Source organism: Lolium perenne, chromosome 3, assembly GCF_019359855.2.
Source record: "Lolium perenne isolate Kyuss_39 chromosome 3, Kyuss_2.0, whole genome shotgun sequence".
NCBI classification, from domain to species: Eukaryota; Viridiplantae; Streptophyta; class Magnoliopsida; order Poales; family Poaceae; genus Lolium; species Lolium perenne.
Genome location: NC_067246.2, coordinates 260,511,710 through 260,538,893, shown reverse-complemented (window position 1 = coordinate 260,538,893; position 27,184 = coordinate 260,511,710). Strand labels below are relative to the sequence as shown.

Genomic DNA, 27,184 nt, shown 5'->3' with positions numbered 1-27,184 from the left:
GGAGACGAGCGGCGGAGGGGAGTAGGGTTTGCGAACCGAACTCCCCTCCGCGAACCCTTTTAATAGAGGTCGTTCGGTGGGTTTTTTCGAGCCCCCGAACTTTCGATTCAGGCCGGCCCATGTTTTCGGTGACTGATCTGCGCGTGTTCGGCCCGAACCCATAAATCCGCCGGAAAAATTCAGTTTCGACGGGATTTACGGGCTTTGTTGGAGATGGGATTTACGGGCTTTGTTGGAGATGCTCTTACCGGCACAGAGAGCAGCAAGGCACGGTACATGGACGGCAGCGCATGTGTCTCGCACGTGCGGTCCCCAGAAAGGGCGGGGAGGGGACGAGCTCACATGTCCCTGTCCTCGCGGACCCACCACCCGAGCTGTTCTCCGTAGAGCGGACGCCTTGCTTGGAGACCGCACCAACCAGCACAGCACAGCACCCACCCCACCATGCGATGCAACCCTGGACCGCATCTGAACCCGACCCACACCCCACATGGGCCACCCACGCACCCCAACGGAAACATCTCGCCAAGCAGCACGCAACCCAAACCACCCACCGACGCGCGGGCCCAACTCCAACTCCGCCCAACCTGTCAGTGTCCTGGTACGCGCGAAATTCTGTCTCGGCCCAGCGCTGGCCGGTCCACACCGACAGGCGAGGGCCAGCGGAGCGAAGCTTATCCCGGGGGGCAGTGCGGCCATTTCGCCCGGAGAGGGAAGATTTCAAAATTACTCAAGCTCCACCGATCCTGACCGTCCGTGCCCCGACGACGGGTTGGATCCAGCGCGCGCGGGCCGTCGGATGCTGGACCCGGCCTCTGTCCCCCACTACGGCTATTTAACAGACACTGCGCTCGGCACGCTCCTCCCTGGCCTCCACACCCCTCCCTCCCCCGCCCGCTCCCTCTCTCGCCGCCGGCTCCTTCGCTCGTCAATCGGCTCCTATCTCGGTAAGCTTACTAGCCCCTGCTTACCTCGGAGTAACTAGGTCTGGTCTAGAAATGTGGTGTTCATTTGAGCCGTTGGTAGATGCTATTTTTTTTTTTTTTTTTGAATTTTTTGGGCGGCGGAAATGGTGTTCCGATTGGATCTGCGTGAGCATCACTGATTTCTACGAACCAGTGCCTTGATCCGGTCTTTAGTTTTACCTGTTGTAGATTTATCTCTGATCTGTTTGGCGTAGATGTTGTAAGAGCTGCTAGATCTATGCTGTTCTACAGATCTAGATCTAGTTCCGATCTGGTTGCTGTACCAAATCCTGTAGGTGTGACGTTATACAGTTACTTTTCCCTCACATTCAATACATCTCGTGGATATTAAAAGTATGCAATCCATGAGTCACTGTCGGCGAGATCTGGTCTACTGCATGATGCTTTTCAGTAGCTGACTGAGCTCTGGGTAGTGTACCGTGAAGTTCGCCCCATTCGAACTTATTTGTTCAACTTGACGAGTGTAGGAGTTCACTGGTGTTTGGGATCTGAAGCACCATTAGATCGTTCGCTTCTTCATGTCTTAGCTGTTGTTAGATTTGTCATTTGCGCTTCACTGCGACGGCTTGAAGTAACATTATCATGAATAGGATACAGCGTCTACCATCTGTTTTTTACACTGATTCCTTAGTTTCACCATGCTTGCTCCAGTGTCTGAAGCAACTCATTTACTTGCCTCTTCTGTTTCCAGGGCGAAGATGAGGGAAATCCTGCACATCCAGGGCGGGCAGTGTGGCAACCAGATCGGTGCCAAGTTCTGGGAGGTGGTGTGCGACGAGCACGGCATTGACCCGACCGGCCGCTACGTCGGCACTTCCGACCTGCAGTTGGAGCGTGTCAATGTCTACTACAACGAGGCCTCGTGCGGCCGCTTCGTGCCCCGTGCGGTTCTCATGGACCTTGAGCCAGGCACCATGGACAGTGTCCGCACTGGACCCTATGGCCAGATCTTCCGCCCTGACAACTTCGTCTTTGGGCAGTCTGGTGCCGGTAACAACTGGGCCAAGGGACACTACACCGAGGGTGCTGAGCTGATTGATTCTGTTTTGGATGTTGTGAGGAAGGAGGCTGAGAACTGTGACTGCCTGCAAGGTAAACAAGCTCATCACTTGCTGACAATTGCTAGATAGATTCTTGCTTATTCAGTTTGAATGCACATGTTTATGCAATGTATAGTTATATACAATAGTTTGATTGTGTTAAGCTATATATTCTGTATTGATCTTAATGACATTTATTGTCCAAGTGATTTAGTACTTGCAATATGTGTCATGTTAGTATTGAGATGATTGTGGATGGGAAGGGGGGCCTGTCTTTTAGATCTTGGGTGGCATATTTGAGATGTCCAGTGCTAGTTTACTATCAGTGATATAGGGTGCAAGCAAATACTTAGCCTTGGGCGTTACAATTGTTCAGATTTGTTGTCCAACTAATTATTTAGAATTACAAGCTTGTTATCACTGGTAAATATAAATATTCTTGTGAAATAATCTAGCGGCCAACGAGGTTTGCATAATCCACCTATTTAAGAAACACTGTTCTTATATTGTATTCTGGTTGCAAGTGTACTGAATTGATACATTTTTCTGTAATTTTTCAAGTATGTGCTTCACTTTATTGTTCTTTTGTCATAATTAATTCCATATTGTTTCTGTTTTCAGGATTCCAAGTATGCCACTCTCTTGGTGGCGGTACTGGATCTGGCATGGGTACACTGTTGATATCAAAGATCAGGGAGGAGTACCCTGACCGCATGATGCTCACTTTCTCGGTGTTCCCCTCACCAAAAGTATCTGATACTGTGGTTGAGCCATACAATGCCACTCTCTCAGTCCACCAGTTGGTTGAGAATGCTGATGAGTGCATGGTTCTTGACAACGAGGCTCTCTATGACATCTGCTTCAGGACTCTCAAGCTGACAACGCCCAGCTGTAAGCTACTTCAATTTTCTTGTTTTTATGATTACTGCGTATAAATTTGTCGTGCACTGCCATATGGAATTTAGAGTATTTTTTTTTTTGTAGCGCTTCTCTTATTTTTCCATGAACAGCATCTAACATTTTCCACCTTTGCTATTTTGTGCAGTTGGGGATTTGAACCATCTCATCTCTGCTACCATGAGTGGAGTCACATGCTGTCTAAGGTTCCCTGGTCAGCTCAACTCTGATCTCCGGAAGCTGGCAGTGAACCTTATCCCCTTCCCCCGTCTCCACTTCTTCATGGTGGGTTTTGCTCCACTGACATCCCGTGGATCTCAGCAGTACCGTGCCCTCACGGTCCCTGAGCTCACCCAGCAAATGTGGGACTCCAAGAACATGATGTGCGCTGCTGATCCTCGCCATGGCCGTTACCTCACCGCCTCTGCCATGTTCCGTGGAAAGATGAGCACAAAGGAAGTTGATGAGCAGATGATCAATGTTCAGAACAAGAACTCATCCTACTTTGTGGAGTGGATCCCCAACAATGTGAAGTCCAGCGTCTGTGACATCCCACCAACAGGCCTCTCCATGGCATCAACCTTCATTGGCAACTCAACCTCCATCCAGGAGATGTTCCGGAGGGTGAGCGAGCAGTTCACTGCCATGTTCAGGAGGAAGGCTTTCTTGCATTGGTACACTGGCGAAGGCATGGACGAGATGGAGTTCACCGAGGCTGAGAGCAACATGAACGACCTTGTCTCTGAGTACCAGCAGTATCAGGATGCCACCGCCGACGAGGAGGGTGAGTACGAGGATGAAGACGATCTGCAGGCTGAGGATGACATGTAAGGAGATCTGTGTGGCTTTGCTGGGTGTTGATCTAGGGCAGAGTTTGATCTGTTTGGCGCTTCGTTCCTTCTATTTTATCACCGCAATACCACTAGTATTCTGCCGCTGTTCCTCTCCTGCTCCCCGTGCTCTGTATTTCTATTTTTCGGAACCTTTCCGGTATTGTATTGCTTGATGCTGTTCGGTATGTTCTGCATTGAGGTTTCTGGACCTCGGGTGGTGAATTGAAAGCCTTTCTGCATTGATCTTTCTGTGCAAATGGTTCGTTAAACTGTATGCAATGCCAAGTCATGGGTTCTATCGTAGCGTTGTTTTGTCTTGTCCTGGATCCTTCTGTGCAATCAGCATGACACGCCCTGATCAGTTATGGTGTCTGACGAGAATTTTCACAAACTCAGAAGAGCTAAATTTTGTTTCCTCTGGTTGGTTTTAATCAATGTGGGCACCACGCTAAACTCTACCTCCTACATGCATACACTGAACTAACTCTGCCTCCATTAAAAGCAAATAGAGGGAGTATGTTAGAAATTTAATAGCTTCACAAATTACAATGGGCAAATTGAAGAAGGACGACATTTCAGACACTGAATTCCAATTACACTTTTGCCCTTTGGAAAAAATGCCACTCCAACTTGACGAAACTTCTCTAGATTCATAATTTCAGACCAAAATGCACATGTCTTCTCCTTTCAGACCAAAGTAAATTACATCCAGCAGCAGTCTTGCACAAAGTACCCATGCATATTTCTAGATATCATTTTCATACAAGGACAAAAGCACATTCTGGCATAAAGTTCCTTAAGGGTATTTCTTTCAACTATCTAACTTCTATGTTATACCATGGAGTTTAGTTGCCTTAACAAATCCTCAAAATACTCTGGACCAGAAGAACCGCTTCACATTCTTTCATCATTTACAAAGCATCAATCTTCAGCTACATGAAATGATTTCTACGCCATTGCTCACTGTGCTTCGAGCAGGATGTTTGAGGCCAAATTGACATCATTATTTGTCAGTGCAAGAGCCTGAACTGCAGAAGCACGATCAAAACCCATGGAAACTAGCGTGGCGATTGAGGACTCCATAGGATCCAGGGTAGCTGTGTGCGCGTCCTGAACCAAAAGGCAAACATTGATCGGGAAGAGGGGTCAGATCAAACCAGTGAATGTCTGCTATGCTCAATCATAAGGGTAATAATCAGAACATAAATGGAACGATGGCTATCTAACATTGTTGAAGAGCAAAAATTAATCATGGTTTTACATAAGGAATCCAGTAATACCACGTGATCTTAAATTAATGTGGAGGTAACTTGATCTTATGACTGTTCCAACTTGGCAAGACCGTTCCACATCAAATAGATGCTTGTTAGGATCATAATGCATTCCACAGAGCCAACATTTTATCGCTGAACAGGTATATAACAGAGTTTGAAGAATTTGCATGATACCCTAATCAGCTACAAGGATTAGTCATAGAATAACATCCTAAGCTACAAAGGAGACAGCCACAAGGTGCTATAGCTCTATCAAGCTTATTTCGAAGCATACAGTTTGCAGGGAAACTGTAATAAAGTAGTTATATCAGCAAAACTGCATTTCCTTGAGCATTCTATCATTATTCAACAAGTACATACTGAACAGAACAAATGGCCTTTAAAGGAGCACTTCTTTTGAAATATAGATGCTTTAATGTGCTAATCTCTAAAAAAAAGTCAATATATTGAAAACACTTGCCTCCATCTGACGAGCTTGGCGATGAGGAATATTTTCATCAGTGCTTGAAATTGGTAATCTTTGATAAGAGATGTTAGGCCATGGCCATGATAACCGGGAGAAGATTGAAGTTGCACAATCTGGGACCTGTAACTATCAAAGTCTCAATTACAACGTGGCTGTAGGTATTTAGAGACCCACACAAGTGCTTATCGCATATGCACATATGGTAAACATTACCAAGGAAACAGAAATATCCGAGAAAAAAAAGGCCATTCAGAAAATCCCCTAGCCAACAACTATACTTAATCCTTCATGTCAATGCCATCAGACAGCTTCAGTCAGAAACCTAAACAGGATTTTCAGATACTGCACATATCCAACTATACCGATATGCCAACATCTGGGCCATATGTATAAACTAGACTTGTAGAGAAAAAAAATTGCACGTAGAAAGCACAATTCAAACTTCTGGAAAGACGTTGGCAGAGTGCATTATTCACACTTCCTGAAGATCTTAGTAATTACCTTCAGCCTGCGGATACCAAATATGTTTAGACGGTACAAAAGCCCAGCCAGTATACCAGACAGTCCAGGTATAACAGAACGTCTTCCAGATGAGAAAAGAAGCTGAAGATAAAAAATTAAAATATAAAGCTACAACACAACGGAACTATGGAAGATTTATGACAAGGATAACAATTATCTCAGAACAGACCTGGAGTCCTGCCAAATATATGAATGACTTGTCACATAAACGCAGTCCAAATATGCGAAACTTTGTTGAGATGGGAATGTCAAAGAAGAAGGGTACAAAAGATGCAAATATGAGACCATATGGTCCAGATGTCAATGGGTTGAAAGATGGATCTGCATTTCCATAAGACCATAACTAAGATGTTAGACAAAAGGGATAACTACATAAAAATGAAAAAGAAATAGTGGGAGTCTAAAAGTCAGCAGAAGTAAATATATACAGTCCAACAGGTGAATATAATACAACAGTTGACTAAAGAAAAAACCACCAAACTTAATGTGGTGAAAACTAGTAGTATTAATTAGTCATTTTGTTTTCCTTGATTAGAATCCATTATGCGAGGCTCGCTGAAAGGAAGGCTTAGATAGATGGGATATACAAATCCGCCATGTTAAGAGCACTGGAAGCAAGATACGTTGAAAACAAAACCACGTTTGGCCATGGTTTGTGTGATCTTCACAGAAATCAATTTCACTGTATATGTATCTAGATAGCAGATAAGCATTTCCATCAGGTTTCTTTGATTAGAATCCATTATGCGAGGCTATCTCGAAGGAAGGCTTAGCTAGACATATCCACCTTTAAGAGCACTGGAAGCAAGATATGTTGACAGCAAAACCATGTTTGGCCATGGTTTGTGTGATCTTGATGGAAATCAATTTCCACTGTATATGTATCTAGATGGCAGATAAGCATTTCCATCAGGTATGAAGCGACACTAACCTAAGATTTCCCATCTAGTATCAAGTAACCGACCCATATGAAACAAATATACTTATCTGGTCACCAACAACTAAAATCAGCATTTGACTGGATAAGACATTATGAAACTAAAAAGAGCAGACATGCATACCTTGCAGGTAAGCTAAAGCTAGGATCTGAAGCAGTACGGACACGGTCATGGTGAATGCAATGAATACCTACATGTTTAAATAAACTACTACATCAGCATCAGCAAATGAAATATAACAAGTGCATACGCGGTTTCTTAAGCAAAATCTTTACTTACTGCATACTTGTTCGAGCCTATCTGCCGCTCGAACACCCTAAAGTAGTACAGCAAAGCCACTCCAAAGATCAGCTCAGGCGTTGACGAGAAAGCAAACATCGAGGTGATCACCCTCCATATCCTCAGATTTTCGTAAATACTCTGCATTCAAAAGGGGTGGTGAACATAATCAGCTGCATTTCGTGAAATTGTTATGTCATAGACAAGGGCACCTCCAAACAAACCAAATTGACACAGGCAACGGGGATCCCATTAAGTTTGCATGGTCAAAGATGAAAGACCCCAGTTAGCACACCACCACACAGAGTTCGCCTTCAGTTCCCACCCTTAATTCAGAGTACAGGCACTAGGTATGGTAGGGGGACTTGCCTGGTAGGACAGGCCAAGGTCGAGGAAGCGGCTGCGGAAGCCGAAGGGGACGGAGAAGAGCACGGCAGCGACGACCACGGCTCTCGACACCGGCGCATTGTCTGCAAGGGCAACAGCGGGCTTGCTGGTCAGATCGTAGTACAAATGTTGGGGTCACAGCAGCAGACAAGCCAGGAGAAATAAGGCCAAAATAAAGGGGAATCGAGACTTCGATTCAGTTGGGGAAAGTAATCAGGGGAGTAGGGTGCGCACGGAAACCCGGAAGCCCGCCGCTCATCGCCGGCATCCGGAGGGGGGCGGTAGGAGAGCTCGGTGGATTCGGCGGCGGGGCAGGCTGCGCGCCGACGGAGCAACTTGAGGATCGAGCCGAGTTTTTTGAGGATCGAGCCGAGTCTGACCTGTGGAACAAACGTGGAGCTGGTTGGAACTTGGAAGACGAGGCAGCAACACTCCCATCAAATTTACTTGAAGATTAAATTTAAACTTTCTTGGTTTATTAATTGGGCGAGTCTAGGTCTCAGGATGTCATGTGACAAATCTCAGTTTTAATATAGTTGTAACTTATAAAAATAGTACTAATTATCAGTTTCAACCTAGTTGAAACTAATTAAATTCTTACTTTCAACCTAGTGGAAACTCACTATGTTCTCACACTGCACAAATCGCGAGGCAAAATCCAAAAGCTAAAAGCGTCGACTGATACATTCTGAGTCGTCTAAGATTTTTCTAGTCGACGTCGGGAACAATCGATGCACCGTTGAGATCCATGGAAAAGTGCACATTTTTTTCAACCATGGGTAGATGAACAAATAATTACAACAGTGTGAACAAATAATTACCCGCAAATTTTTTTTACAACAATGTGAACAATTTTTGGTCTGTACGAACAAATAATAAACTCAACTGACAAATAATATTTTCTCAGTCGAAGAGATCGTACATAGAGATATATTGTACATTATTCTAGTCTTGTATGCATAATTTTGGAAAATCGTCAAAGACATATACCTCTTTTCCGCCCCGATTTATGTTACTCTTGCTTATCCTCAACTTTCAATGACACAACAATTTTCAGAACTAGGTATAATTATATTTGTGAATTCTAAGAACTGACCGTAAAAGTTAGGCAACATAAATGGATAGGGTGCAAAACTTATAAACTGATGAGCAAAACAAATCTCCGCCAGGTAAGTTACATAACTTGTGATGCAAAATACATTTCGTTCTTTTCACACATGTCGTGAATGACGGTAATTTCGTACGAGAACTTACACGAATAAATTTATGCTCGTTACCTTAGGTTTGAAACAAATAGGTTTATAGGTACCTAGGCTCACTTGTCACCTCAAATGAACTCATTGCAACTACTGTTTAGCCAAATTCTAACCAGGCAACTGAGAGAATTTCTTTGGCTCTTGGATGGAGGATCCGCCGTTGTTTGGGCTACAAAAGCAATGAACGCTATAGAAGCCACGGTGAATACTAGATAGTTGTTCCTGCCATAGAGTTGCTCGATGAGCAGACTCTGAGTAAGCTTCATTTGTCGACTCAAATTTGTGATGCATCTCACTCTTACTAGATCCCACTACTATCAGTCTGTTATCACCAGAATTTGACCAAGTCAGAGGTGGGCCACGATTGAGAAAGACTTGAAGATATACATGGAAGGAAAAACAAGAATTGGCCTTATATACGAAGTTGGGTTGAATTGCCCATTGTATCTGTAATTTAGTGGATCGTATCTTTAGATTAAAAGTTAGAGTTTTACTCGTGCACGGTTAGGTGCACGTCCGAATTAGAAAGTCCGCCGGACTATAAATATGTATCTAGGGTTTATGGAATAAACAACAACACAACGTTCACCCCAAAAAACAAACCAATCTCGGCGCATCGCCAACTCCTTCGTCTCGAGGGTTTCAATCAGGTAAGCGACATGCTGCCTAGATCGTATCTTGCGATCTAGGCAGCACAAGCCCCACGTTGTTCATGCGTTGCCCGTACTGAAGCGTCTTTGATGGCGGGCAACGTAGTTATCATAGATGTGTTAGGGTTAGCATAGCTCTTCGTATAAACATGCTTACGTAGTGCAACCCTCGCATGTCTAGCCGCCCTCACGCCTATCTCAGGCGTGGGGGCGGCACCCTGCTTGTTCATCATCTAGTAGATCTGATCCGTTACGATTGCTCCTTGCTCCGCAAGGATTAGTTTAATATCTGCAATAGTTAGGCCTTACGAAGGGGGGGAGGATCCAGCGGCACGTAGGGTGGCGTTCGCAAGTCCTAAACAGGATGTTCCGATGATCAACGTCACGTTGGTCGTGTGGCCTTGTTTAGGATCGGCTTACGAGCACCGTGCGTGGCCGCGAGGCCCAACCTGGAGTAGGATGATCCGATTATGCGGTGAAAACCCTAAATCGTCGTAGGTCTCATTAGCTTTATCTTGATCAAGCAGGATCACCAAGTATTCGTGCACCCCGTACGGATCATGGGTGGATCGGCTCTTTGAGCCGATTCACAGGATAGCCTGAGAGCCGATCGAGGCTGCGATTTAATGTTTACGTGTATGCCATGCAGAACTAAGCGAGGCATCCCCATCACCTTCCCGACCAGGTATAGGTCAGGTGGCACGCCCTTGCACTTCGCATCGCCGCGTGTGACCGAGAAGAGCATTGCGGGCCGTCGCTCGAGAGGGTCTCAGCCAGCCGCAGCTCTAGGCTCTTCCCGGCTCTACCGTGTTGACAGCCGCCGCCCGCCGGTGGGTTTTGGCGATCAACACATTCTCAGCACGCCGGTGGGACAATCATCTACATCAACCACATCGCCATCTACATACGAGATGGCGGCGGACGCTACGCCGATCACCTACGAGGAGCTGCTGCTGAGCTCAAGAAGAAACATGACGAGATCAAGGCCACCCTCGAAGCCGACCTCATCGGCTCTTTCGGAGAACCCGTACCCATGGCATCAGATGGAAGGGGTTCTCACCACAAGGTGCACTCGATGGGATAGATCTCTCTGCCCCGTCGGAGGAACGCACCAGGGCCCTTCGGCAGGAAATCAACTACTTGGTGGCTCACTCGCTACACCGCCACTCTGAAAACTTGGTCAACGTGTTGGAGCGTCTCGCTCTGCGCGTGATCCGAGAGATCATGAGCCACCGTACTCGCCGTCGGGACCAGCTCTCGGGACGCACCAAGGAGAGTTACCACTCCGATCCCGTCCACCGCTGCCATACGCGTTGGCGCAGCACTGGCTGAAGTGCCGGCTACACCGGCATTCGTCGTTTACAAGATCGGTGGTGACCCTAGTGACTACCGGTTCTTGGCTGAGGCGCCCAAGGAGATCCCTCAAGGATACGCATGCACGTATGTGCCGGTTGTGGCAACAGCGGCCACTCTCAAACCAGGCCACAACGTCGTGGACTCCGGCGCAAACGGGAGGAACGTCAGCAACGAGCTTGAGAAGCGCACGTGGCTAACTAAGTACGCCACCCCGACGAAACTCCCCGAGCCCGGCTCCTGCAGCTTGGCTCGTAGCTAGAAAAGCAAACATGGCTGGCTAAGTACGCCACCCCGGCGAATCTTCATAATACATCTCCCCCGGCCACGGTGGATCGGATCGGTACCATGCGAGAGACCAGTTCGGCATTATGCCGAAAAGGAGGGCAATCGGCTATTCCAAGCCGTACCCGACGAGTACGAGATGATCCCGCTGCCACCTAAATATCGGCTCCACGACTTCTCCAAATTCGGTGGATCGGATGGCTCCAGCTCCATCGAGCACATCGGCCGATATTTGGCGCAACTAGGACCGGCTTCGATGTCGGATCAGCTACGCGTGAGGCTCTTTTCACGAGTCCCTCACAGATCGGCTTTTGGATGGTATACCTCTTTGCCGGCAAACTCCATCCGAGTCTTGGAAGCAATTGGAAGAACAGTTCCATACGCAATACCATTCGAAGCTTCCGAGTCTAGCATTGCCGATCTAGCACAACTACGTCGAAGCGCGGAGAAACGGTGACAGAGTACATCCAAGCGCTCGGGAATCTTAGGAACCGATGTTATTCGGTTCGTATAACTGAAAAGGAAACGATCGAATCGCGATGGCTGGCCTTGCAACACAGCTCAAGGACATGGCCTCCCAAGCAGATTATCCCTCGCGGCGCACATGGTTCAGAAACTATCGGCATATGAACAGCGCCACCTGCACTGCATACCAAGACAAGTTCAAGCGTGCGATAGTCATGGTCGATACAGAGGAAGGTGAAGTACTGCGGGAGACCAAGAAATAGCGGTGGCTGAGTGGACTCGGGGAGGAACTCCCGTATCCTGCAAATGGGTAAAGCCACCGGGGCCGCCTGTGGGATTTGATTTTGACGTGACCAAGACTGAACAAATCTTCGACCTCCGCTAAGGAGAAACGATTGACGATTCCTGAAGGTCTCAAGTTCCCTACGGCGCAAGAGCTAAACGGAAAGCCGTGCGCAAATTCCACAACTCGCTTTCCCATGCCACCAACGACCGGGGTGTGGCGTCGGCACATCCAAGCGGCGATAGAGAAGGGGCGTTTAATTTTCAACCAAGACGCCATGAAGGTAGACACCCAGCCCTTCCCCGCCGTTAACATGGTAGAAGTCATCTACCCCGAGGGCTGCCAGCCAGGTCCCACGTTCGGCATCAACATGGTGGGGCACGGGAACCACTCTGGCAAAGATGGAGATGAGGGCAGCTGCTCTCATAGCAAGGACACAGAAGAGGCCGCTCCACGCGATCGGCTCCATCATGATGGCAAGCGCTACGTCACAGAGGGAGAAGTGAAGAACATAAGATATCAGCGACCTCTCTCTGATCACCTCCTCAACAAATATGTGAGTCAGTATGACCAACGCCGACGGTCCAACTATGATGATGAAGGAGATCGTCTGGCTAGAGAAGCCAGAAGACATCGTCGGCAGGATCGCGATGAGGAGGAGCACGAGCGCCGTGCCGCGGACAGGCCAAGGGAGCAAGATGACAACGCCAGACACTGGGATTGCCCTTTCTTCGTACATCGCTGGGATTCGGGAATGAGCCGATTGCCCACAATCGGCAATTGCCCGTAATGCAACAAGAAGAAGAAGGAGGCAGCCAACGTGTCTGTGTTTGAGCGCGTAGGGCCTCTCCCACCACCAAGCAAACGCGCTGGGTCACCTCGTTGGGCGGATCTTGAGGATTCAGAAGACGAGGGACTAGAAGAAGAAGAAGACAGGTACCACCGTCCAAGGTGGTGCCCTGACGGACTCAGCCGTTCACAGAAACGCAGGGTTCAGCGGTTGCGCGGCCTGGAGGAAGCCGAAAGGTTATACTTGCATACGCTAAGGAAGGCACGGCCTGATCTGGCTGCAAAGGTTCAGCGAGCCCTGAATGAAGAGGGTCGTCCACGGAGAATGGAGTGGCGTCCCAAGCAAAAGAAAGCCGATGATGAAACATCGGCTGGCACAAACATGGTGCTCGTCTTGCCGACAGAGCTTAATGCTCCACGATTATACGATGCTCTCAAGGTGGATGACAGCAGGCGCATCAAGTCAGAGGTTGGGTTGGTTTTATCCAGCCTAACCAAGTAGCAAGATTAAACCAATGAGCAAACCGTGCGAGGCTGATCCTTGTGATCGGCCCCAAAAATTTTATGGAGGAACATTACAAAACCTTCATCGAGCAAGCAATGTGGAGGCCGATTCCCGCAATCGGCCAAAATTATCTTCTGCACCTATTCTGCTTTATGGTCAGCAACGATCTACTGGGCAGCGGCCACGTCGGCAGATGGAAGTCAGCATGAATCTTTGCGAAGACGACGTGCAAGTGCAGTGCCCTGGCTTACCAAGAAAGCCGATATCTGCAATCATTTGGCAGATTCGGCTCAGGGGGCATGTAGTCAGATGAACATGCGCAGATGAACATGTGCAGACTTGTGCGCAGTGGAACGTTGGGGGCCGATTAAGGAGAAAAATCGGCCAAATAAAAAAAAAATTTCGCACGAAGCAAAGCCGATGCGCGGCCATCGACTCTAGTACAGTTGCACGGGACCAAGACCTACTGGCTATGTGTTCAAGGGTTTACAGCGACGTCGATGTTCAGTAGAAGAGAGCTGATCAACGACTTATGCATCCTCGCCGGTATTCTTGCCTTGATGAAGGCTCGGGGGGCAGCTCGCCCTAGAGGTTCTTTAGAGAGCCGATTTTGATGAAATCGGCTGGCATTACGATTCGGAGGCTGATGGTGACACATGTGGTTAGCTCACGACTGTCCTCGCCTTGATGAAGACTCGGGGGGCAACGGACTACATCGAGATTGCATCGATTGATCCTGCGTTGTGATCCTCTCTGGAAGCAGTTCTGTTCACGAAAGAAGATTGCTGAAGCTATGGAGAGGAGTCAGGAAGGGAGGCCGTCGGCTTGTACAGGTTTTGGACTGTCCTGTCGCTGCACAGGGATTGAATTCTCAAAATAGCCGATGAATAGTCATCGGCTAAGGGATTGGGGTTGCGAAAAAATATGGTCAGATACCAAATCGCAGCCTGAAATTGAGAAGTTCTTGGCCTTCGAGCTAATCGACATAAGAATCCAGCTTCATGGGCGGCCAAAAGGAGGGAAAAAATCGATACGTTGCTATCGGTCTTGACATGGCAGGAGGAAGGAATGAAATTGGGGCAGTTGAAAGATGAATCAAAAGAACAATTTCATTAAGTCAGAGGAGCGGCTTTACAAGAAAGAGCCGATAGCTCTCAAAGGAGGGATCTAGTGCCTAGCGCATTGCTACTGCTAGTCCTATTTCTACTAATCGTCGCTGTCCTCGTCATCACCGCCGTCGATGTCGTCGGCGCTGCTCCCGGGGAACTCTTCGTCGCTACTGCCCCAGCCTGTGGCCGGAGCCTCTTCCTCCTCGTCATCATCATCGTCCTCGCTGTCCGCCCAGGAGCGGAAGCGCTTGGTTGGCGGGTACCCGGCGGAAGAGGAAGATTCATCTTCTTCCTCCTCTTCTTCTTCTTCGTCGTCATCCTCGCTGTCCGCCCACATGCGGGAGCGCTTCTTCGGCGGGAGCTTGATGGAGGGGAAGGCCTTGGCCTTCGCTGCTTCTCCTTCTTTCTTCTCATCATCGGAGGGGAGGGGGTTCACTTCGGAAGAAGGTTTGTCCTCATTCTTCTTCGGCGAGAATGGGGGGAAAAGGTTTGAAAAGGAGGAGGAAGAGGAAGACATTGCTGAGGGAGAAGAGGGTTTTTTGGGTGCCGATAGCTGGAACAGAGGAAGGAGATGAAGAAAGCTAATCGATTGGCACAGTTAAATAATGAGGAGCCTGGTGGAAATTTACTGTCATTACAATTTCCAAGGAGATAATGTCAGAGCTGTCAAATTTTGCAGAGAAGCTGAAAGGACAGGGCATAATGATGACGGAAGCTGCAAATGGCTCTGTCCTGCCACGACATGACCCTTCGAGAGGAAAATATAATGATTTTGGAATTACCAATTCCAAAACCAGGGGGGCATGTGTTATCACCAGAATTTGACCAAGTCAGAGGTGGGCCACGATTGAGAAAGACTTGAAGATATACATGGAAGGAAAAACAAGAATTGGCCTTATATACGAAGTTGGGTTGAATTGCCCATTGTATCTGTAATTTAGTGGATCGTATCTTTAGATTAAAAGTTAGAGTTTTACTCGTGCACGGTTAGGTGCACGTCCGAATTAGAAAGTCCGCCGGACTATAAATATGTATCTAGGGTTTATGGAATAAACAACAACACAACGTTCACCCCAAAAAACAAACCAATCTCGGCGCATCGCCAACTCCTTCGTCTCGAGGGTTTCAATCAGGTAAGCGACATGCTGCCTAGATCGCATCTTGCGATCTAGGCAGCACAAGCCCCACGTTGTTCATGCGTTGCCCGTACTGAAGCGTCTTTGATGGCGGGCAACGTAGTTATCATAGATGTGTTAGGGTTAGCATAGCTCTTCGTATAAACATGCTTACGTAGTGCAACCCTCGCATGTCTAGCCGCCCTCACGCCTATCTCAGGCGTGGGGGCGGCACCCTGCTTGTTCATCATCTAGTAGATCTGATCCGTTACGATTGCTCCTTGCTCCGCAAGGATTAGTTTAATATCTGCAATAGTTAGGCCTTACGAGAAGGGGAGGATCCAGCGGCACGTAGGGTGGCGTTCGCAAGTCCTAAACAGGATGTTCCGATGATCAACGTCACGTTGGTCGTGTGGCCTTGTTTAGGATCGGCTTACGAGCACCGTGCGTGGCCGCGAGGCCCAACCTGGAGTAGGATGATCCGATTATGCGGTGAAAACCCTAAATCGTCGTAGGTCTCATTAGCTTTATCTTGATCAAGCAGGATCACCAAGTATTCGTGCACCCCGTACGGATCATGGGTGGATCGGCTCTTTGAGCCGATTCACAGGATAGCCTGAGAGCCGATCGAGGCTCTGATTTAATGTTTACGTGTATGCCATGCAGGAACTAAGCGAGGCATCCCCATCACCTTCCTGACCAGGTATAGGTCAGGTGGCACGCCCTTGCACTTCGCATCGCCGCGTGTGACCAGAAGAGCATTGCGGGCCGTCGCTCGGAGGGGTCTCAGCCAGCCGCAGCTCTAGGCTCTTCCCGGCTCTACCGTGTTGACAGGCCGCTGCCCGCCGGTGGGTTTTGGCGATCAACACAGTCAAACACTCCAATACTCGAACCTTCTCTTCTAAGTCTTCTCCCTGTCAGTCTGTCACCCTATACTCTTATACTTATGTTTTTGCAATTTGCTTTCCCAATTTCTCGTTACGTCGCGTAGAGAAAGTAGCTATTTATTCCTGGGAATGTAACAGCAACTACGCATGGAGTATGAACTATGGCAGTGTACAAAAGTAAGCCGAGTACCTAAAACTTCACCGCTACATCACTGTTCACCAACAAGCCCAACTACCTCTAATTTAATTAAATTATTTATTCACCTTTGCCCCAAAATAATAGGTTGCCAACATGTACACATGTCTGCTTACTCATGTGACGTTCTGAAGAAACTGTTCAATATTTGTTAACAACTTTAAATAGGAATCCCTCACTACCTTATTTTTCTTAACATGCAAGCTATCCACATCAGTAAGCCTCTAATTGGTACATGTCAGCTCAACATGGTGCCACATAAGGCTGGTCATAGTGGTAAGTATCATGTAGTAGTATCATGCATATGATACTTGTGGATGATACTATCTCTATAGTGGTTAGTATCATGAAGTCGTATCATAGTCATGCTATATTTATTGCTTTTTAGAATCTCAATGTAAATTTGTGCACAAGATTTGTTTGCCATTAACTTTTCTCGTGATATGCGCTATGATACAGTATCTACCTATGTTACTCTAATCTCCTCTCTCCTCCTTAATTAGCTGCCACATCAGCATTTTTGTGGGACCAATGTGCATGATACTAGGTATGATACTAGCACTATGGCTAGCCTAAGCAATTTTCGTTCCTTTTTTTTGACAAGAAATTCTTTTTTAAGAATTACATTCAGCGTTCTATTAGAATGTTATAGTGCGTAGACCGGTAGACTTCCAACCCATTCAACCCACCCGGCCCCACGCATAAAACCCCACCCAACCCAACTATGTTCCTCTTCCCCACCGTCTAGCCTTCCACCTCTCTCGATTAATGTCCACGATAGGCCACGAAATCGCCATCTCTTCCTCTCCGCCGGGATTCTCGCAAACGGATTGAGGCATACGACAAGTTCTCACATGATTTCTGCATATAAATTGGGTCGAGCGCCTCAGCCTATTTCCGCATGAAGTCCCTTCCTCGATTAGGATTTTCCATGGAGCACTCCTCCGGTTCTCCAATTGACAACTTCTTGATAAAGGTCATGGCTTGCAGCGTTGATTATTCCTTTAGCGATGATCTATAGCCAATCTCTCTCTCCCAGGTTCACAATGTGGCTGGAGCACCTAATGCTGCTTATGGTACTCGAGTATTGTTTCCTCTGAAGGCATCTACGCTTCCAAGTATTTCAAATTATGTGGTATGTGCATGTTGCGTCTTAATCCACACTCACAAAAATTTCCTTTCTAATGTTTTCATCTCATGTGTAGTAATTTTCACCTCCATTCCTTTGAACAGATAGAGGAGATTACTGGTGAAATATACAAGGTGAAGCTGCTGCTTAGTCCTGGTTTTGTTAAGTCGATGTACTACAGAGATTGATGCTTTACTGAGAGTAAATGTTTTCGTCTCTCCTCTGCGATTTAATCTTTCACCTATGCAATTTCTCCCTTATTTATTTCAGACATTAATACAACATGGGGACCAAGATTGGTAAGAAAGACAAGCTCAAGAAAGTAAGTTCAATTCTTTGAATTTTAGCGACTGCCTGTTTTCACATTATCTTTCACTCTGCAGATGTGTTTAGCTATATATATTTCGCCTGGGCTGTCTCACTAATAGTGTGGCTGCAACATGCATCTCCTCAGGTGACCTTATACATTCCATGAAGGCATGATAGGCTCCAGATGTTCTACTGAAACATGACACCTCTTCTATTATCTTAGAGAAGACGAACCTAGGAGAATCAGGCGTCCAGATGATTCAGGTAAACTAACAAAATTCTTTGGTATGGTTCTATCCAAACGTTTATACACAGATGCAAAAGCACCAGAAGTACGAGCTCTAGATGTAAATGTGATAGTACTGAACACAGTATCTGGCCAAAATTCCTAACAGACATACGATGGCAGCCACGAGTGATACATATGTCTGTGGTTATCACGATAGAGCAGTAAAATTGGTTTTGTATTTTCCAAAACATGAGTGATTGCACATTTTCATTCAGGGAAGAAAGAAGTGGACTGTGAACAGAGCAACCATCTGCTCCCCCATCCTGGAGTTCTTCTCAAGCACAACCTGATACTTCACATGTTAAACAGATTCTGAATTCAAACATTTAGTTCATCATGAATGCAGCTACCTAGCACCGTTAGGAATGCAATTTTTGCTTCAAATTGATAGTACCTTGTACCTCCACTTCCAGCTACCTAATTGCCGCCTCAGTGCAACTCCATGTTACCGAAATTCAGAATCAGCAAACTTGTATCACACTTTATTAAGATTAGATTCAGAGAAGGCAAGACAACATTCACATAATAAAAGAATAATTGCTGCAACAAAATTCAAATCTCTGTACATCTCAATTATATAAGTTATGATACTATATCTCAGCTTGATACAATCCGGGAAAAATAGCAGTTGCATGCCATGCAGCAAACAATTTGTGAACAAGTAGCAAAGAACAAGCCTACCATGTAGCGAGAGATTCATCTATGTTGGTTGATTTGAATACATCCCAATGTAACAGCAGTCTAATAATAGAAACTTGGGAAAAGAGGAAGAGATTTGACCGCTTGCACCAAGGGTTAGGAAAATCACCTGCGATGATTTCTTGTGTTAGGGAAAGTGGGACATTAGCAATGCTCTTTGTGACTAGATAGATTGGGGTGTGAAGAAAAGTGTCATGCCATAGCTGTTATTTTCAAAAAATAAATTTGGAGATTTTGCTCCAACATTTGGCTCACAAATCAACAAGAAACATCATGGGTTAATTTCACTTGCATCTGACAAGCACTTGCAAAAATGACAGAATTGTAAAGTGCAGGTAGTAAATTACGGGCCGACACTGGCAGAGGTGAGCTAGTGCACCCAATAAGATGAACCAGACCAAGGTGAGCTACTGCACCCAATCAGGTGACCTTTGTTGGATTTTCGAGGCATGAATGCAGCCGGTCTAGCTGAGGTCATCCAGGGAGGACAATACTGGCTAGCAAGGATATTGGCTCTTGTTGTGAGTGTTGTAATTGATCTCAGGTAACAAACTGAGAGAAGTATAAGGGGAAGTGGTCCACCATGTTCCCCTGACCTTGGAGCCTAGCTCTCCCACGTACGTGCCCTGATCGGGAGACACCGAGACCAACAGTTGGACTCGATCCCGTCTACCCAACACTTGATATATAAAGGAAATGATCCCTCATACCAGATCTACCGATCTACAGGGTAAGAGTTGTCATTAACCAAAACTACCGATCCTAAAGAAGTGCTGAGGGTGGCGAAGACCAGTCTCCACCGCCGGCCACCAGGAGGGTAGTGCCGGTGGCTCTCCTGCACCTCTACACCACCAGCAGTCATCTATCTCAACCACGATGATCTACACATCGTCTGGATCGAGCAGGCAAAGGAATTCGTCATCGACTTGTAAGTGCATCTCCTGATCTCTCCATCAAGGTACTCTAATCCATGATCAGTTAATGTTGTTGTTGTCCTAATGACAAGCAAATAATGCTAACATTGGTATGAGAGCAATCTGATCATCTTTAAAGTCCTAATTTTGATTAGGAGACAATGTTTAAGCCTCGGCCCTTAATATGTAGACTATGCTTATGTCTTATGGATCATGTTTAAAGAAAATTATGTTGATGCTCTAAGCCCCAGATTAACCCACCTATCATGTCAATTATCTGTGATAATTATTCATGTTTGGGGAGCACGAAATCTTGAAAGAAAATCCCCAAATTGCTGATGAATCTTCTATATTATGATATGAAGGGTCTTGGTAATGCCTCATACCTTGATTGTATTAAGTTTCGCCAAGATATAAGTCCAATCCAAAAGGATTATATGTTCTATTATGATGACATATGTTGATGGAGTACGAGAGAAAAATATTATGCACTTTTACTCTATCTCACCTGCTACTAAAGCTAAGGGAGATAAAGATGTACATTTCAATGTCATAGGAACCATTTTAAACTGGTCAGATAATGTTGGTTCCTTGGGCTTCAGTTGTCAAAAGCAATATGTGTATTCAAGTATGAACACGCCCTATTTACAATTGGGATAATTGGAAAGTGTACAATAAGTTTAGCAATGGACTGTTGGAAGAGCCGCGAAAAGGTCTTGCGGTACATGCAAGACAATAAACTTTACATGCTTATTAATAAGATGTCTGCTAACCTCAATATCGTGGGTTATTTAGACATTGTTTTTGCGAGGTGTGTGGACATTAAGGTTTCCACGTCATGTTAAATCCTCACCTTCCCATGTGGAGCTATATCATGGAAAAGCTCCAAAATTAATATTGATGACATCAGTAATGATGCAAAACTATTAAGTGGCATGTTAAGAGGCTATTGGGCATGTTGTATGTCAGAGAAGTTTTATTCCTGGAATTGAGGTGGTAGACAATATTTCTAAACCACTTACTGCATTATGAACACACAGTTTTCTATGCGAGTAACAACAAGTCAAATGGTGTTGCCAAAACCATATTGACAACATGTTTCATGTTGTGACAAATAGAATCCAGGATCAAGCTACTTTTGTTAAGCATATAAATATGTTTTTTTTGGATCCGTTTGCCTAAGGCTTGTCACCCATTTTATCATTATGTTGCCGGCATGGGTTGATAGAAAGCCTTTGGATTCTGGAAACAAGGACCGTCAAATAAACCAACTCCCACGAAGTATTATGTTTTCTACTTCGAGATAGGATGGTGTACTATAAGTCTGAGGTTCAGTGTCATGTCATTGATCATTGTAACACATTACCTTAGTATGTTATTCCTATTGAGAGTGGGCTTATGATGTTATGATCAAGAGTGAGAATGTTGTAATTGATCTCAGGTAAGAAACTGAGAGAAGTATAAGGGGAAGTGGTCCACCATGTTCCCCTCACCTTGGAGCCTTGATCAGAACAACTATTTAGTTTTGGTCCCTGACCCTGCACATATAAAAGGAGGAGGAAAGCCCCTTTCGGGGATGACATATGTACGGGAAAAAGACCCGAATACTCCTAACTACCCGATCCTAAAACGAGTGCCAGGAAGATCAGAAGACCAATCACCACCGCCAGCCACCACGATGGCAGCGCCAGCGGCACCATGTACATCTACCTCATCGAGTCGCTGCTGCCCCCAAGCATCTACCTCGACAAGAAGCCCATCGTCCTCCAAGGAGACGATTCTAGTCAGTACCCAATTCTTGGCATATGACTTAGTGTTCTAATACGAGGTTTGAGATCCTAATTATGATAATCCTAAGCAATTAAGTCTAACAGTGAGTATGCTAATAGCCAAGCGAAGCGTACCGCTTCGGTACAAATTTCCCATGCATCTCATTCTTACGATATTCCACTATCTACCAAATACACTAGTGGCCCTCTCCTGTGGCATCCATACTATTCCTTTACAAATTTCTTTTTGGCTCAATTTAGCATCACGTAGAACAGGGAAACTACCTATTTATTTGCAGGAATGGAAAACCAGCTACATGTGTTCTAACGTAGCGTACTGTTTGTAAGTGCAGTAAATGGAACTTCACTATTAGTACGTCCGATTTCATTGTTTAGTGTCATACTGTCATGTGACTTATTATGACATGTACCCAACATGACATGAGATGATATATATCGGTGTCTAAAAGCCACATGTGACTATCGGAAGAGACGGAGATAAATTATGGACTTGCTTCTACTATACCTCGGGACTTGTTTAATTGACGCCACACACCCGTTAATGACATGCATGAGCAGGCCTCCCTCCGAGTCGATTCAATCCAACCGAAAGGAGTACATTGCAGTTCTTGCAAACTGTGGACCGGTCAGCCTCTCAATTGCTAGGAATTAGTAAGCGAATGATCAAAAGCGCACAAGAATTCCATTAGAGCATCTAAGGAACGTGAGTGCCTGTAAAATTGAACAGAAAAAAGATGTACGGTGGCTTTAGTTTTTGAAACGGGGATAGCCCCAATCTCTATTCGATCAACCCTTTCTATTGCAATGTTTCAATCCTTGAAGTAAACGTAAGATTTTTTTTTGAAAAGGAGGTTGTAGTGCCAACTTCTACATCAAAATGATGCAAGCAACCATTTTTATTATGGGAAGTGCTTCCATAGACTCCCAATCGTTAAAATAGTGTAAACGTACCGAAGGGGTATCGTAGTATCATTTCATCTCAGCCATCATACCTCAAACCTCAAATAGGTATCGTTTAATCTCAGCCATAATGTATTTCACTCAAGAAAACGTTTCAGACTTGGGGGTCTATGAAAGCACCAGCGTTTTATTATATGATTGAAAAAACCTTACAAGATAATACATCGATCAAGCTGAAACCTCCCGTCTTGGCGAAAAGATCTTAGTCGCTACACCTACAAGCATGATGATGGTGTGGCCATAATCAAAGCTATTCCCTTACTTCACACCTATACACATCATTTAAAACCGGAGCACTAGTCCACCAACCCTTAGGCGTACGTCGTATCGCATGCCCCAGAAGTCACCGTTGTCGTCTTTCACGAACCCATCTTCAGAACAAAGAACAATGCACTCACCTTGCCAGGCTTTTGGTCTACCCCACCATGACACACGAAGAAACCACACCGCTACACCCCTCTAGCCAGCACATGCTCAAAAAATGATGCCCCTAGAGGGAGAATGGCATCGTGCACTGTCATCGTCCGAACCAGGAGACCCATATATAGGGTTTCCCTTCTCAGCAAACGATCCTTCCTACCATGTCTACGCGGTGGCCCCATGCCTCCGGGACCTCTCTAGTGGGTATGGTAAAAAAACATCTGGCTTGGAGATGACAAACATAACTTCCAATTGTCGTGGGGGAGTTAAAAAAATGCAAAAACATTAGCATATAAGATGATGCTACACGGAAGTGGCCAGGAAGCTCACAGTCCTGCTTTCTTGACAGTTACACGGCTCACACCAGTAATGGCCAGCATGCCAAGTTTATGCATGGCTTTCCTGCCTTTCTTCGCACTCCTGCTCTGCTTAGATCTTCCACTAGCATCACTTCCTAGTACACGAAATCACGAAGGCACATTGTCAGATTTTCAAAATATTGCATAAGACTAGAAGCATACAACTACACATAGTTCACTTCAAGGATCATCTAGACATTAGAAACGCCAAGTGGAAACATTTGTAAAGACTCAACTATTCTCAACCAAGAATAAAAATATTTTGAAATTTTTGCACAAGACAGTCTGCCATAGACATCGCAATTCATGGATTGTTTGTAGTCATTAAAAATGGCAAGTGTAACATTCTTACAACATTTCACTGTTCTCAAGCAAGACCAACCAAACTGTGATAACTTCTTCTAACTAAGTTACAACCCATCAGCTCCTCATATAATGAAAAAAAATCCAGGATATGGCCATAATAAATGTGTTGAAATGACTCACAGACAAAGCTCCACCAAAACTCTACTTCCAAAAGCAAGAATTTACGTTTCGAATTTGCTCCTATCAAACTAAATGCTCTAACCGATCATGTATTCACTTATATGTCAATTGCAGAAGGACATTGACAGAAAAGTGCTCCCTCAATACAGAAGTGAAGATAATATATATAAATGGCAAGCAACACTGAAGGGTATATTGGTAACTCAAGTTACGCGGGAACCAATCAAGGTGCCGACGGCCGGCGTAGATCTGTGCCGACGGCTGTTGTCGGCACAGACAAGCCGGTCGTCGGCATAGATTTGGCCGTCGGCACACGACGCAGCCCGACGGCAGCTCGAGCCATCAGCACATATTGCCGTCGGCACAAGTGGAGGTGGGCCCGAGGAGCATCTAACGACCGTTAGCCTAGGTCATTCGTTGTGCAGTCGGCATAGGCTAGAGGCATAGCGGCGGGCGTGCTGCCACACGTCCACAAAATGTTCGGTGAGTCGACGACAATGCCGTCGGCACAAGATCGTCGGCACAGCCGCGCCCAAGAACCTGCCGGCTACCAAAAAAAAACAACAACTATGCTGACGGCAATGCCATCAGCACAGTTGCTGCCTTTTGTTTTTTTTGTTCCAGCGAGCAAAATAGCAGTTAATTCACATAATAATTAGCAGCAAAAATAGCAATTAAATCAGAAGATCATCATGACAACAAGATCATCATTATCCTATAGAAGGTAGCAAGATCATCATCATACATAATGTAGCAACTATCATCATAACATGGTAGCAAGTATCATACACATCGACAAACACGACATGCATACCTAGCTAAGGACTGATATCGTGAATCCCAACTAGTATCATCACTCCGAAAATCAGGCGTCCGACCTTGGTGTAGGTGAACAGAGGTAGAACCAGCACCAGAACCATCGCCAGCGGGAGAAACACCGGAAGCACCGGAAGAATGGCGGCTGGGGTGCATCGGTGTGCCCTCGCGCAACGCACTCGGAGAGGGTCGAGTCCGTGAACATCCCATTCCCTACATGTTTGAGCAAGAGTTAGCATCTTATCCATGTAACAGGAAAGCGGTGACAAGTGGTTAGGCACAGAACTTACCGGGGTCTATACGTAGTATGTGGCCGCGAAAGCTTCCCTGATGAGCACATTGGAGTCGGGCCCGTCCTAGGGGGTTCATCTTCCAGAAGTGGGATCCTCTCTCTATTCAAGAAATACAATGTTTGCAAAATAGTTTAGATGTCAAGCGTTGCAGAAATAAAGGTTGAAACAAGGGGAAGTGGAACTTATCATGTCTTGCAACCATAAAGATTTGAACTTACCAGACTCGTTATCTCCTGGTACTGTTCCCAAGCCCCTCTCTTAAGATCCCACTTGGCTAGAACCGTCAAATACTACTCATAAGCGGCCTACAATTTCAAAAAAAATCTCGTCAACTTAGTCATTCAGAAATGAATGTTGGAAAGAAGATGAAAATGAGAAACACTTACATCGGGACGATGGTGTCGAGGAGGCGCCATAGGTGGGTCATCGGCGGTGATGGTAGCCTTGATCTACGCGAGGGTCTTCTGCGGCTTAATCACCCCACTAAGAATCTTCATACGACCATGCTCCGCGCCCGTGCCCCGCCACCGTCAATGCCGTCAAGTCAGTCTCCTCTTGATTAGGGTCAACCACGTCCGGATGAAGACCCTTGAACGTCCTGCAGTACTTGTCCAACTCCGATTCGGCATAGCTAGTGTACACACCATGTGTTCACACAACTCATATTCGGCCCTCCTATGCCACTTTCCCGCCCTCTTCTCTCTCCTCACCGACTGGTTCTCCTTCCAGAATGCGCGTGTGGCCTAGACGTCTTCGGGATGGTCTCTGTGCCACTGCGCCATGAACTACTTGTCCGCCTCGGTGATAGCAATCCACCGCTAATGTTCACCGTACCGCCACACTTCCCCCTCTGAGCGAAGTAGTAGCTCAGGAGCAAGACTCTCGACTTCCGTCAGAGACCTGACCTCCAGGAAGTTCATTTCGTTGCGCGGCCGGGCAAACCTCCACGCCACAGCGTCGTATGCGCGGGAAGCATCCTCTTTCATGTAGAAGGTGTCGATCCACACACGCACTCCACCGACGTTGATTTCAGCCGCGAAATGGCCCCGAGGCCGCTTGCGAACGCCGATGAAGCCCGTGTTGGTACGGCGACGAGGAGCCATCTCAACGGCAGTGGAGCTCAGAAGATTCTGTGGTGGTGTTGGAGGAGAGAAGTGCTACTGGTGGTGGTGTGTTAGAGGAGAATACATGGCTATATATAGGGCAACGAGGGGGCTGAAACGATGGGAATACTGTGTGGGAGAGAACGGGCGCGAGAAAAATGGCGGGAAAGAAAGGGCGGGAGAGAACGAGCGGGAAAGCTTTGGCGGGAAAAATTGGGCGGGAAAGCTATGCCGACGACATGCCGTTGGCACAGTTTAGGCGCCGTTTCCCTCCCCGTCATGGCGACATCTGTGGCCCCACATATCAGGTCTGTGCCGATGGCCGCTGATACGTCCAAAACGTATCTACTTTCCCGAACACATTTGATATTGTTTTGCCTCTAATTTTTGTATTTTGGATACAACTAACACGGACTAACGCTGTTTTCAGCAGAATTGCTCTGGTGTCTTATTTCTGTGCAGAAAATCAACTTTCAGGAAAATCCCCGGAAATAATTGCAATGGGCCTATTTTTACAGAAGACTCATGGAGCTAGAAAACGAGACGGAGGGGGGCCACGAGGCGCGCACACCACATGGCGGCGCGGTGGGCCCATGGCCGCGCCGCCACATGGGGACGCCGCCTCGGCCAGCCCCAAACGCCCCCCTCTGGACTACTTAAAGCCCTTGACCAAAAAACGCACGGGGGGTTCGACCAATTTTCCAGAAGACACCCAGAACTCCGCCGCCACCGAAAACCTTATTTCGGGATCAGAAACTCCGTTCTGGTACCCTGCCGGGACAGGAAATTGGAGGAGATCATCGCCACCATCGCCACCGACGCCTCTCCATCGACCATCCATGTTTCCCCATCCATGTGTGAGTAATTCCCCGCTGTAGGCTGAAGGGGATGGTAGGGATTGGATGAGATTGTTCATGTAATAGCCATAAGATTGTTAGGGTATGGTGCATAGTATCCGTTGTTGGTACTTTTATGATATTGTTGCAACTTGTTATGCTTAATGCTTGTCACTAGGGCTCGAGTGCCATGATTTCAGATCTGAACATGTTATTGATTCATGATGATATTCATTGTTTTATGATCTTACCTGCAAGTTGTATAC

General features: G+C 46.3%; 2 protein-coding genes and 1 long non-coding RNA gene across 4 annotated transcripts; 2 read left to right on the top strand and 1 right to left on the bottom strand.

Annotated features, from left to right (window-relative positions):
• The first annotated feature begins 801 nt into the window (after positions 1-801).
• On the top strand, positions 802-3,999 carry LOC127344895 (tubulin beta chain). The gene is made up of 4 exons (XM_051371244.2): positions 802-947; positions 1,678-2,078; positions 2,648-2,917; positions 3,072-3,999. The coding sequence occupies exons 2-4, from the start codon at positions 1,685-1,687 to the stop codon at positions 3,752-3,754; spliced, it is 1,347 nt and encodes a 448-aa protein (XP_051227204.1). The 5' UTR covers positions 802-947; positions 1,678-1,684; the 3' UTR covers positions 3,755-3,999.
• Positions 4,000-4,386: 387 nt separating this feature from the next.
• Positions 4,387-8,039, bottom strand: LOC127344896 (rhomboid-like protein 20). Of its 2 annotated transcripts, none has more exons than XM_051371245.2 (8): positions 7,857-8,039; positions 7,605-7,705; positions 7,236-7,376; positions 7,080-7,146; positions 6,188-6,339; positions 5,998-6,099; positions 5,491-5,622; positions 4,387-4,866 (listed from the first exon to the last, which is right to left on the bottom strand). In XM_051371245.2, the coding sequence occupies exons 1-8, from the start codon at positions 7,888-7,890 to the stop codon at positions 4,717-4,719; spliced, it is 879 nt and encodes a 292-aa protein (XP_051227205.1). In that variant the 5' UTR covers positions 7,891-8,039; the 3' UTR covers positions 4,387-4,716. The 2 variants fall into 2 exon arrangements, with proteins under 2 accessions (XP_051227205.1, XP_051227206.1); XM_051371246.2 differs by having other exon boundaries at positions 5,491-5,616; positions 7,857-8,036.
• A 9,217-nt stretch (positions 8,040-17,256) lies between these two features.
• LOC127344894 (uncharacterized) lies at positions 17,257-21,226 on the top strand. Its single transcript, XR_007878292.1, has 5 exons — positions 17,257-17,650; positions 17,749-17,778; positions 17,915-17,966; positions 18,099-18,217; positions 19,277-21,226. It is a non-coding gene; the product is annotated as an uncharacterized lncRNA (long non-coding RNA).
• The last annotated feature ends 5,958 nt before the right edge of the window (positions 21,227-27,184 follow it).

Excerpts from the sequence above, each read along its gene's own strand:
- LOC127344895 (XM_051371244.2), top strand. The coding sequence starts at position 1,685 with ATGAGGGAAATCCTGCACATCCAGGGCGGGCAGTGTGGCAACCAGATC. Across the intron at positions 2,079-2,647 it reads GAACTGTGACTGCCTGCAAG|GATTCCAAGTATGCCACTCT; the intron begins GTAAACAAGCTC and ends TTCTGTTTTCAG. Across the intron at positions 2,918-3,071 it reads CAAGCTGACAACGCCCAGCT|TTGGGGATTTGAACCATCTC; the intron begins GTAAGCTACTTC and ends TATTTTGTGCAG.
- LOC127344896 (XM_051371245.2), bottom strand. The coding sequence starts at position 7,890 with ATGCCGGCGATGAGCGGCGGGCTTCCGGGTTTCC. Across the intron at positions 7,377-7,604 it reads ACCTTGGCCTGTCCTACCAG|AGTATTTACGAAAATCTGAG; the intron begins GCAAGTCCCCCT and ends TTTTGAATGCAG. Across the intron at positions 7,147-7,235 it reads TAGGCTCGAACAAGTATGCA|GTATTCATTGCATTCACCAT; the intron begins GTAAGTAAAGAT and ends TTAAACATGTAG.